At 44.3% G+C, this 12,649-nt stretch overlaps 1 protein-coding gene across 9 annotated transcripts in view; it reads left to right on the plus strand.

The window, feature by feature from the left end:
- Nucleotides 1-12,649, plus strand: part of elavl4 (ELAV like neuron-specific RNA binding protein 4) — a 72,588-nt gene that overhangs the window by 10,223 nt on the left and 49,716 nt on the right. The window contains exon 1 of one of the 9 annotated variants that reach the window (XM_070960219.1): nt 5,218-5,560. The exons of 5 other annotated variants lie outside the window; for them this stretch is intronic. In XM_070960219.1, coding sequence (XP_070816320.1) covers nt 5,552-5,560 — 9 coding nt within the window. In that variant the 5' untranslated portion in view covers nt 5,218-5,551. Of the gene's footprint in view, nt 1-5,217; nt 5,561-6,627; nt 6,958-12,649 lie in introns of those variants that run through there. 3 more of the 9 variants (XM_070960223.1, XM_070960222.1, XM_070960218.1) reach the window with 3 other exon arrangements.

Below are 12,649 nucleotides of genomic sequence, written 5' to 3' on the forward strand. Positions count from 1 at the left end.
CCCAAATGCTCCCTTATATTACTAAATTGTCAGAGCACCGTGGCACAGATCGCCCTGCTTTTCAAGACAAAGAATAGCAGTGATTTGATTGAGCTTACAACAGCAACGCAGGTGCAGTGTGCACCTCTGACCATGAAATGAACGAAAATTACTATCCACGCCGTGTGCACCATTGATTTATGAAAATAAAGCCCCTGGTCTTAACACTGAGAGCAAACAACAGAAGTCAACTGAATCCAAACTGCCCATTGTTGTCCGGATGCAGCCACATTGTGTTAATAGCTGTCTGGTGTCTGGCGATGCTGAGTTTGTTGCAGGGCAGGGAGGACGGGCAAGTTGAAGGCTGTGATTCTCATTTGTTGATTGTTACCGGCAGAGGGTGGACACCTGCCAGGAAAGAGGCGATCATCAGTCTGAGTAGCACAGCAAGATGCTACTACTGCCAGAACTTCAATAGAGCAACTAAATCTTTCCTTCAAGGGCAAATCAAAAAGAGCCTTAGTAAGCCGCAACATACCGAGGAGTGTGTTCTGGGCTATTAAATGTATTAGGCTGTTTTACGGCATAGACTGCTGTGATATTTTGAATTGAAATCAACTGGGCCTGACAAGATGTTCCCGCTGTCGTTTTCATCGTCACCTACAGTCTTGTTGCGTTTGTTGTGTATTCTGTCTTCAGTCCTCGGTTGCCTTAATTTGCTCTGAACCTGACTGGCAATAGTGAGGATCAGTTTTGCCAAAAAGCACAAGTTTTGCTCCTCTTGTTAATAATCAAGGTATTTTCTTCCAGCACTTTGAGGTAACACCTCTGCTGGCATCTTCACTTCTCCTCCTTTAAATAGAAGTCTTATTATGCAGAGTGAAACATAAGACAGGTGTAGAAACACCGCATCTGACAGTTAACAAGACTCAAGCCGAGAGCACCCACAATTATCACTGTCTGCACGCTGCATATTCAAACCTGCTATACCGCATACGCTATTCTTTGCTCACTCTTTCACACTTATTATCAGGATACTACATGTTGGCTGCTACTGGAGTTGACTGTGTATATACTGTACTGTGACACCAGTATATCAGAACCAGGAGATTCAGCCAGAAACAAACAGGTTTTCATCCTTCAGGACGTGGCAGAAAGCCGCATGAGCTCGTGTAAGAGAACCAGAATAAGGAGGAGAGAGTAAGAGGGACAACACCAGCCCGCAGTTAATCCATTAAGGTCTGTGACTAGGAGGGGTTTGGGGTGGAGAAGCAGGGCAGAATGGAGGGCAGGAGGAGTTCATGACAATTAGCCGGCTCTCTGCTTTCCAAATTAGCAGGCGGAAGCACACTTCTGGGGTCCAGCAGTTCCACAGGAGTCACAGTGTCTGACCGTGGCGCATTTCATGAATCAAAATATTGTACAGTATTGTATTAAACAATCAAAATATGCTTTTAACCTGTGCATGTACGCTTGTGCACGGGAGTGCTTGTGTGCGTGTGTGTGGATTCGGTGTGTGCTTATGGATGTGAGCCAGAGCCAATCAGCGAGATGGGGTTTCACACTGCTGACAGTACGGCTGGTCCTCCTGGGCTTAAGCCACAAAAGCTTTTTAACTTTCAAAACTTTACAAGAGGAAAGAAATATCATTTAGCTGCTCAAAAACTATTTAGCATCAGTCATCATTTAAAAGGCCAAATAATGCATCCAATCGACGCGAGGCACTTTTTTGTGCAAAGTCCGACAAACTGGGAATGTTATTAAGAAAGATTAGTCTTTTTTTATTCATTACCCTTAATTACCTCTTTGAGATTTTTACATATATTCAGTGCTGTATTGCATTTTATTCACGGACAGACATAAACTGAGTGGGGAAGGGCCAAATCCACAAGATAACAAGCTACACTGCAGTATCTCTAAACTCCAGACCGCAATGTATCTCATCATGGATGCCCTTGCTAAAATATCTCAACCACTCCCTCCATCTGTCCATACACATTATTACAATGCACAGTGTGTACCCTTAACTAGGACATGGCAGCAACATGGTTCCATCTTTGGTACGTGTCTGTATATCATAACTCCCCACACAGACACACACACTCCATAACGCAACACACCGCAAAGAGCAGATTGTGTTTATAGCTAATTTACTGTGTAGTGGCAGCCACTTTCATTGCTTTATAAAACCGTGGTCCTGTAGAGCAATTTAGTGAAATGACACACCGAGCAAGTCAACTGTGAGAGACTGTTTTCACTTTCAAATCATATTTAGAGAAAAGGTTATTTGGATCATATTACAGAGGGAGAAAACAACCTCAAAATGCTGTCCTTTATGAAATAAGAAAATCATCACCCTCTATTTCCTCATTTCCCCTCATGCCTCTGCACGTTAACAGTTAAAAGTGGACTGCATACAAAGACAAAAAAAAAAAAAAAAAACAGATGTCATTTGTGATTCAGTCATTGCCATGGATCTGACTTTCCAGTCTTTACAGCAGGGAATTAAAAAGCAACAATAAAAACATGGTTGAGAGGAAAATATTAGAGGCAGTGAGGTGGAGAACAGTTTTCCCAGGTTCAACTCAAAGCCTTTATTAAATTCAGAGCAGGAGGATAAAAGATGGACAGGAAACTGTGGGTTTGTTGCCTGCACTATTCAGCTGCAAATTTTGCCTTTTTCTGCTCTTTGGTGGAAAAGATACGGAGGCACATAAAGGATAACGGACAAAGATGCTCTTCTATTTTAATCCGTTTTCTTTGTGTTTCATTCTACATTACTCTCCCTCTGTTGTGTTATATAAAATATGATCGGTACAAATCTCCAGACTGCAAGTGCCAGCATATTCTATTTTATCTGAAACAATAGCATGCTTGTTCAGCCCATCTTCCCCTGTGTGTGTGTGTGTGTGTGTATACAGCATGCGTGTGCGTGTGCGCGCATGTACCGCTCAGGCTTAATGGAAGGCGTGGTGAGGATTCTCATTAGTATGCCGGGCGCATGGTTCCGCTAGGCTAGCTAGCTAGCCGGCCAGGCAGGTGGAGAGGTCAGGGGTGAAGTGGAGAGACTGGGGAGCTATAGTTCACTGCTCTCTTTTGGTCTGCCAGAACAGCCTTCATCGTTGCTAACACTTTGTCTTCATCCTGTTTATCCTGTTTTAAGCACATTCATTTGGGAGCTCATTTGTGTGGCTGATTGTGTGTGTGTTTGAAATTCACATTTGTGTGAATAAGCAGAGCGTACATATGTAGCAAGCTGAATATATAAAACACTTCACTGTGTGGGTTTATAGTGAATTACTGCAGGGCTCAGACCCTAACATTTCATACTGGACTGTATTTGCAATAGATGGTTTACTCAAGACCTGAATATCATTTGCTGCTACGCTCAACGGCTATGATCTGACAAAAAGCACCATAACTGCTGCAGCTAATGATTAATTTCATTATGGCTTAATCTAGGTTTTTTCCATTATTATTTGATTAATTGTTTAGTCTATGAAATGCCAAAAAATGGTGGCTGTTGCAATTCCCCAGAGCCCAAGGTGACGCCTTTAAATTGTTTTTCTGGCCAGCAATCCAAAACCCAAAGACAAGCAACAAATCTTCACATTTCAGAAGCTGGAACAAGAGCACAGCTCGCATTTTTGCTTCATAGTTAACTTAAACAACAAATCAATGATCAAAATTGTTGCAGATTCATTTTCTGTTGACCAACTGCTCGATTAATCGATGACCTGTTGTCATGTAACTAACCATCAGTCCATTTTGAATAAAAGAGGCGATCCAAAAATGTAGCTTTCAACAGAAATTTCATATCGATGGTCTTTCACCTTATTATAAACATGGTGTAAAATCTTTTAGTGACACATTATAATCACCTGCCGACGGGCTATCTAAATAATGTGTGATCCTGTATCAGGGCAGGTCTTAAGGTGGTTAGAGCAGAGAGATCTCTTTGATTTGCTTAATGGATGTCCGCTAGTTACATTATCTCCGCCAGGCCTCACACAGCTGAATGCTAATTGAAACAAACCAGCATGTGAAAAAGAGTTGACTTGCTGACTGCCTCTTATTGTGTTGAGCATAAAGGAAACTGTATGACTGTGGGAAACTGGTGAACTCATGCCTGGCAACATGAAGCTATTACCAGTCTCAGAGCATTTGTTAAATGTTTATATGAAAGCATAAGGGGCCTGAGTGGACAGTGTGTGCATAGGTGTATATTTTGTGTGTGGATGTGTGTATGTGCACGGGAATGTGCTTACCAAGTATGGTGTGGGCCAACCCACATTTCAATATGTGCATTTTGAATGGACTGTATGCAAGTGTGTGTGTGTGTGTGTGTGTGTGTGTGTGTGTGTGTGTGTGTGTGTGTGTGTGTGTGTGTGTAAACGTATAGGTGCAGCCAAGTACTCCTGCCTGCCAGGTAAATGTGTTAAAGGAAGCAAGAGCTCCCTCTTCTTGTCTGCCAGAGATAGAGGCCAGCTGGACAAAATCTACCTGAGGCAGGTTTGCTGCTGGGCATAGCAAATTTGCTTTTTATAAATATTTATCATTTCTAAACTATGGTGGCAATTATAATATACTGCAATGTGGAATATGTAAATCGTAATTACATAGTAGCATTGATTGAACTGCCTATGATTACGCCTCAACACAATAGACCGTTTTGTGACTTTATGGTGCATATGACAGTTAACAAAATAATAAAAGGAGCAACTGCCTTAAAAAACGAGGTGAGATTAGCCCCCCTGCGAAGCAAAGACCCTGTATTGTAGGGTATTTGTTGAGAAAACAGGATAACTGCTGCCGCTGTTTTTCAGCAGAGGAGAGATCCACACATGGCTTAACAACAGGGAGTATAAACACTGCAGCAACAATGCAGATAACGTGCTTTCTATACGCGTTTAATGACAAAAGAAGGCGCGTATATGAAGGCGGCGACACGCGACAAGCCTGCGTGCACGCGTTAACGCGGACAATGACTGAATGCAGAATTATTAACAGTCAGGCGGCGGATAATTATGCGCAGTCACGGACGTAAAGTCACCTTAACTGTTTTAGCATCTCTCTCTCCGCATGATGCTTCCTTGCTCCGCGCGCCGTGGACCGCACGAGCTCGCCTCCTCCACTCGCATCCGCGTGCGCACCGCCCCGTCGGCGCCTTCCCAGCCAATGAGAGACCGCGCGCGAGGTGACTGGATGGCTTTTTGGGGGGGAAAGGTAGAGGGGTGTTTTCTACGACTCTTTACATTTGAGTGGATTCTCTTTTCTCGCCGCGTTGTTTTGTCTTAGTTTTTTTTTTTAAACCGAGCGAGAGTGTGTCTCTCTCCCTCTCTCTCTCTTTCTCCCTCTCTCGTGCGGGACGGGGCTGCGGGACTTCCACACCCACGGGTTCACTCTGTTTAGTTTTTGGCTCCGCTGGACTCACTACACCACCGCGTCGGTTCATTCATCCTCTGCCGCGCGCCGCCACCACTCCACCCGCTTCTCCTCTCCTCCTCCTCCACCGGCTTTTTACAGTTTGCCCGCCGTTACCGTCCGCTAACACCAACAGCCTGACACGAGAATGGTCATGGTGAGTAGATGTGATAGAGCACAGGTTTATCTGTGGCACCTGTTCGTCATAGTGCCCACATTCTGCAAGCAGCAGGACTTTATTTTCATGGGGACTAACCGTGTAGCGCACCGCAGCAGGCGGACAGGTAGCGCCGCACCGATTTGTTTTGCTTCCATCATACAGCCGCTTTTTGCCTTTTCTTTTTCTTTCTTTTTCTTCTTCTTCTTCTTTTTTTTTTTTTTTTACTACAGATACACAATTAAAAACAGTTCACTGTGTCGGCTACACCTGTATGGACAGGTGTGTGCGGACTGTCCAAACGTTTGTGTGCGTGCATCCGCTCTGACCACCGCTGCTGACGTTTTTTTTTTTTTTCCGCCAAATTATTTAAAAAACAACTTATAGTATTTGTTGCGTTAAGAGGGGAGAAAAAAATGAAAAAGAGAAAAATCTGATTTGCAATTCCTCAAAGACTCCAATGATTATTTTGTAAGACAAAAGCTGCAATTAGTCTTTCGTGTGTGTGTGTGTGTGTGTGTGTGTGTGTGTGTGTGTGTGTGTGTGTGTGTGTGTGTGTGTGTGTGTGTGTGTGAGAAAGTGTGCGTGTTTTGCGTGGAAGAGACGGGGACTAAGAGAGAATGAGCTGGTCTGTATACACAGTCATGTAAATGTACAGGGGATTTTAAGATGCACTCAGTAATAGCTAATTTATATACACAGCGCTGCACAGGCATCCTATTACCATAGTGCCTGAGGCTGCAATCACTCTCCTAGAGCTCTGCTCCGCGCTGCTCTGCCCGCCTCACTCAAGCACAGACCTCAGCAGCGATTGATTGCTTTGCTGGGATTCAGAGAGCCTTTTCTCTGCCAAACCAGGCTGAGGCTGGCGTGTGCCGATGAAGGCTCAGAGCCAGCCAGAGAGCGAAGGTGTTAACACTGAGGGAGGGGGAGGTGAGGCCAAGGGCTGACAGGCAACCAAGAAGCCAATCACAAACTCTAAGATAGAGGTGGGGAGGGGGGAGTGGGCGGGCTCTGACCTTCCAGCTGAGCAGGCGACTGGGCGGGTGGCGGTGGGAGGGAGGGATGGAGGGAGGGAGGCTTGCTGCAGCCCAGCACTCTCTCATCCAGGCTCACCATTCTCCTCTCAGCATCTGTGGAAGAAGGCGATGCTTGCTCCGTACGCTTCTAGCATGCTGCTCTCTGCTCGCCGCTAAGACTCAGGCAGAAACAGGAAGAGTGAGAAGGAGAGAGAGAAACGAGGAGACAGTGTCACAGGAGACCAAGGCAGGAAGAGAGTAAGAGAGAGTAGGGGATTTTCTTTGCTGAGGCTTGGCTGTAGCTGTTGTGTGAGGAGAGAGAGAGAGCGTGAGACAACGGCCGGCGTCTCCCAAATGGAGTGGAATGGGTTTAAGATGGTAAGGAAGAAGGCTAGAGGCAGCCTGCCACTACACTCCACTGTACATTGTCGGCATCGTTTCATTTTGGGCAGCCTACAGTGGCTACAGCAGGTTGTAGTTGTAGATATACTATCACCCACCTTCAGCATGTATGTTACTCTTTGAGCTCAGGCAATACAGTGATACTATTGAACTATTTGTTGTGCAGAATGTGAAGTTCCTCCATACAGGAAAGAAGGATGCAGCAGGGGGTTAGACTGCCGAGGTTTGTGGGTAGGATGGGAAACGGAGGAAGACAGATGGAGGGACGGAGCCAGATATCATGCTAATAGGAGAGGTGTGGAGGCAGGAGTAGAGGTAAGGAAAGATGGGGAGAGGAACGGAGGGAGAGAGAGAGGGTTAAATCGGGGAACAGCACCCATTTTATATTGAAGACATGGCTTTAGGTGTCCCCCCCCTTTTCCTGCCTTTGCACCACTCTGAAATATTTACCTGCGTATAGTACTGCAGCAGAGATGGAATGCACACCGCTGATGCTAAACCTACTGTAAGATGGTCGGGAAACTGGACCTTTGTGGATTTTATATTCATGTATGCAAAGTAGTCCTTGTTAATTACGGGAGCAGACATGTTATCCGTCTCACCGCTTGTGTACACAGTGCGAGTTTGCGTTGTCCATGTGCTGTGTCAGAGCTGGAGAAAGATGGAGTAGGTGTATTGGAGTTACACGCATGCCCGCACTACAGTTGATTGTAATGCTATGCTTTCTCTAAGTTTTAAGACCGTTGCTCATGTGAGTGTTGGTGAATGAGCTTGTGTTTTCTTAATTATGTTTGGCTGCGAGAATGGGTGTCGGCGTGAGAGAAATTACAATTAGCTATCCAAGTCATCTGCTTTGCCTTACACTCACGCTAGCTTGGCATCCATTTATCCATTCATCCATCACGTGCAAGCGACAGAGTGAGAGGTTGACTAACTAAACTAGCGGCCATATTTTTCCCCCACTGTCGTTTTCACCTGTCACATAAGACGCAGTTTTATTTCATTGCCGATACTGCGTCACCATTGTGACTACAGAGTTCATACCATTATTTTGCATTCTCACTGCTTCCATCTGTTCTCTTCTTCTCAAAATGGTTGTCTGACCGTCCACAAAGTGGACTGACTCACTTTCGTATTTGCATGCGGAACAGTGGAAGCATTATTCATTTGTCGGCAAGTAAATGTTTGATTGTTTGCGCGCTGGCTTCTTTCCATTGGATGCAATCAAAATGCTAATTGAAACAAAGGCGACTAGGCTAGGGCCGCTAGCTGGTATGCTGTCTCCCTGGACACTCACCGCTAGCGGCTTAGTGTATATGCGTAGATTGAGGGGCCTCACACGACTGATGATGTGAGAAGATGGGTGTTAATGCAGAGGCAGAGTGTTTACTGTTTTTATTGTATTTACAGATAGGACTAGTATGTACAGATAGGGGCGTGAAAGGAGAATGAAAAGGACCAGTGAGAGAAGGGGTGAAAAAGTCGACTGTTCATCAGCATTGGAGGTATTAGATATGAGTGTGCACCATGACGCCTCCTGATGGGAACCAGTAGGGGACCTGGGCTAGAGACAGGCCATCATTTGACGCACATACACACACACACACACACTCACTCACACATACATACACACAAACACGCACAGAGGCTCTATTACCCTCAGGCAGAACACCATGAGCTCCAAGGTTACACATCAATGCTAATAGGGCGGGGTGTGTGAGGAATTTATTAGCTACAGTGCACTGGCCAAGTGTGTGCTTAGTGATTTTTATGTAACTGAAGACCAGAGAAACATAAGATAAGGATGGCTGCTCGATATGTAGTCCTGGGGTGATTACAGGTCTGAGGAACAATGAAGGTGATTCTCAGACGGAGAGTAAGAAACGATGGATGATGAGCTAACAAGTGAAAACCAAAGTAAAAAGAACAGGACAATAACACTTCATCAATGAAATTACCCGACCGCCAGTGCTGTGCTTTGTGCGTCTGTGGTATCGGCCCTGTGTGCGTTTGCGTGAGCAGTGTGTGTATATCAGATATATATCAGCCTGACGTGTGTCCAGATGCAGAGTGACATGTTTAACCAGAGCCTGATTAAACATCAAGCAAATAGAGTGAGCGAGGGAGAGAGACGGAGAAGTGGTTAAGACACAGGAGCGAATGCGTCTTCATTTTCTTTCCTGCGTTCCTGTGCTCAAACACTAGCTCTCCAGGATTTACTGTCCGGTGTGTCACATCATATACTATACAGAGATAAAGAGACAGAAATATCAGTCTTAGCTTTAGCATTGTAGAGGAATTTAAACCTACCCTGACACCAAGTGCACAGATATATTTTATTCCTCATAATCCGTCACGAATATCAAAAACTAAAAACACAATTAGTACACAAACTGTTCCTGATTTCTTCTAATTTCTAATTTGCTCTAATTCTTTATGATGTTTAACTGCTGTGAAATAAATTGCACAAAAAGCTACATCAGTTCTTCACCATTTGAGACCTCTTGTGATAAGCTAACAGCTAACAAACTGAGGCAGACCACCCAGACCAGTGCTCTGTTGAGATATTCATCACAGAATAACAGAATCTAAGCATCCTGTTTTTACTTCCTTTAAGCTGCTCTCCTGGGCCCAGCCTGCTTATTTGCTTGTAGAGAGAGTTTTCAAAATGGCGTATGGCTAATTTGATAGTTTGTGTTTGTTTGACTGAGCAGCTGAAATGCATGCATTTTGGTGGAAGCCATTAATGCATGTTGTGGGTTCGACTTGCTGGTTGCACTTTGTTTCTCAACGTGCAGGACAAGAATGTTTCATACTGACATTCAAGAAATAGACTTTGTCGAGGTGGAATAAGTAAATACTAAGTCTAAGTTAATCTAAGTAGAGGACCTTTAGCATCCTTACGCTTTGTGTTTCGTGTGCGTAGTCACAGTTGTGCTGCCGTTCTTCACACCTGCAGTAATTGGCTACAGAATGGCTTAAAGTCAAACAGTCAAATTGAGCGTGGGTGTTCATGTATTCGTAGTATAGTTCATGTATGTAGTTAATTAATATGCATGTGCGTACAGTGAATGGTGTGTGTGTTGTAGCCTATATCTTACCATGCGTGTTCCCTCTCGAGCTTTAGGTAAGCGGCCAGACCCAGTCAGGCGTGTACAGAAGACGAGCTGAGACACGCACAGTACACACTCTGAGTTAGCTGTAATTATGTGTTTAGTGTATTAACTTTGACCCCAGATCATAATGAGGTTTAGAGCGGGCTTCTTTAGATCGAGGTAATAGTGATGTGTTAACCACAGATAGGAGTGGAAGGCATTCAGCTGGAACTCCTGCAGGACTCCACAGTGTGATACTTGTTAATTTAACCCGCAAAAATGTAAATTTCCCTTGATACGCAGTTAAGTATAAGGGAAAGTCTCATCCACAATAACATAGTATGTAAACTAGTTTTTAAATTCATGCTATAATTAGCAGCACTCGTAATAATCAGTTTTAAGAACAGTAAGTGAATTATTGTGATGTAAAATACGTATATAGTCCAAAATAGTAATCTGATAATCTCCATCTATAATTACAGTACAGAGACGTGGTTGATTGATGGTTTGAAAGTAAAGGAGCTATTACAAAGTTAAGTTTTGATTTGGGTGTGGCATGACGCTACGAAGACACAAAGCTAAAGAAAAAGTCATTTTTCATTTTGTCCTTGAGGTACGAGGTTTTGCCACTGCTTTGACATATTTTGCGCGAGTACGTTATGCAGTCTATCATTATTTTGGCGGTACAGTGTCTGTACAAATATCGCAAAATATTTTATTGTCTGTAAATGTCTTTTCCACTTTCCTTTAAACAAAAGCTGGATGGAAGCAGTTAATGAGCCAAAAGCCTGTTTGAATAAGAAGCTGCTGTAACAATCTCTGTCCCAATTAGCACGCTTTGGTTTTTAAATATTCCTTTTGTGCGAAGCCTAAACACACATGAAGACTCACAAAACGGTCACGTTGAAAATTTAATAGGCTTCCACAGCGATTTCCTTCATTTATTTAAAATGTTTTTTGTTTTTTTTTCCCTCTCTTTTTAAAAAGCTAGAAATCTGAGAGGCATGGCAAGGCATTCTGCTGTGAGGGGAGCAGCATTCACAAATACTAGACCTAATTCCTTTGGCAGCAGCTCAAACTGCTACAGACAGACACATAATCAGCTGGGGAGTGTTAGCGCCTCAGCCCACTAGCAAACACAGGACCGAGCCCTTGTTGTGCATCGCTGCTTTTCAGAATAAATATCCCGATGGAAAATACAGTGGGAGGAAAGAGGTATTCATGTGTATATAGCTCTTCTTTGTTCAGTCAAAGATACAGAAGGAGAGAGGAACACTGGCTTTCTGAGCTACTTTACTGCTCATTCTTTCTCAATCCTCTCTCTTTCTCTCTCTCTCTCTCTCTCTCTCTCTCTCTCTCTCTCTCTCTCTCTCTCTCTCTCTCTCTCTCCCTCATTTTCTCCCGCTCTCTCTCCCCCTTCCTTCCTCCTTCTCTTCCTCTCATCCTCCACTGTACCCTGTGTGTTTTGGTATTCACACAGATGTTTGGATTTGAGTGGCAGTTTCTCCTGAGACTGTGCACAAGCGGCTGACTCGTCTCATCTGCATTTTGCATCCCAGGAAAAAAGGGAACAGAAAGCAGCGGAAAGCATCAGCAGGCAGACAGGCGGTGTGTGTGTGTGCATGTGTGTGCGTGTGTGTGTGTGTGTGTGTGTGTGTGCACGTTGCCTGTTGTTTGGCTTTGGCAGCTTAACTGGCCCCAGTGCTGTTGCTGTGTGTTGTTTAAAGGACATTTCAAGGTCATGCTTTCGACGGGCCTCACCGCCTCTGACATATTAAACATTTATATGTTTCTGTAGCCAGATGAATTATAGATTGAACATGCAACTGAACATGCTACAAAATAGCACCATTGTGGTTGGTAATAGACACATTAGGGCCTACAAACACAGCATCCCACATGGCAGCCTCCGGTCTGCCTTATCTCAGCTATAGCAACACCAACACAGGGACAACAAAGGCTGATCTTGCTCTATGCAATATACCAAGACACTGGAAACTCCCACAGCATAAAGAGAGGGATATGGAGGGTCCACCTGCAAGTCAGTTGTGGTCCGTGACTCATAAAGATCAGGGCCACTGTACGTAAAGATCATAACGCTGAAGCTGACAGACTTTATCTAAAAGGAAAAGCTATCTCCTCATGAATTATTAGAGAAATGCAGGGAAGGAGGTAGATAATACCTGACTATTTTCTCTTGTCGGTCAGTGGTACGGTTTCCCCCGCGTGAGACCACAGATAACCAAACAGCTCGACTCAGTGCCAGTTATCAGGCCACAGTTTGAGATAGTAAATGTGATAATGGAGGCGTTTGTCCCAACAGGAATACAAATTCTCACAGTCAATGCAAGTTCCCTCCCAGTCGTCGGGAATGCTGTCCTCCCTTCGCAGCGTAACCAGTTGAAAACGGAGGGAATATGATATCCGATGCTTATCGTGACTGATAAACGCCAGCAGCAGGCATGAACCGCACCTGTCAAGTTGATATTGTGAGGTAGAAAGAGAAAAAGTCAGCAAGAGAAAGGACAGGCAGAGAGATAATGGGAACAGTAGAGAGATGAATGTGTGCTATC

This window comes from Chaetodon trifascialis, chromosome 4, assembly GCF_039877785.1.
Source record: "Chaetodon trifascialis isolate fChaTrf1 chromosome 4, fChaTrf1.hap1, whole genome shotgun sequence".
Classification (NCBI taxonomy): domain Eukaryota; kingdom Metazoa; phylum Chordata; class Actinopteri; order Chaetodontiformes; family Chaetodontidae; genus Chaetodon; species Chaetodon trifascialis.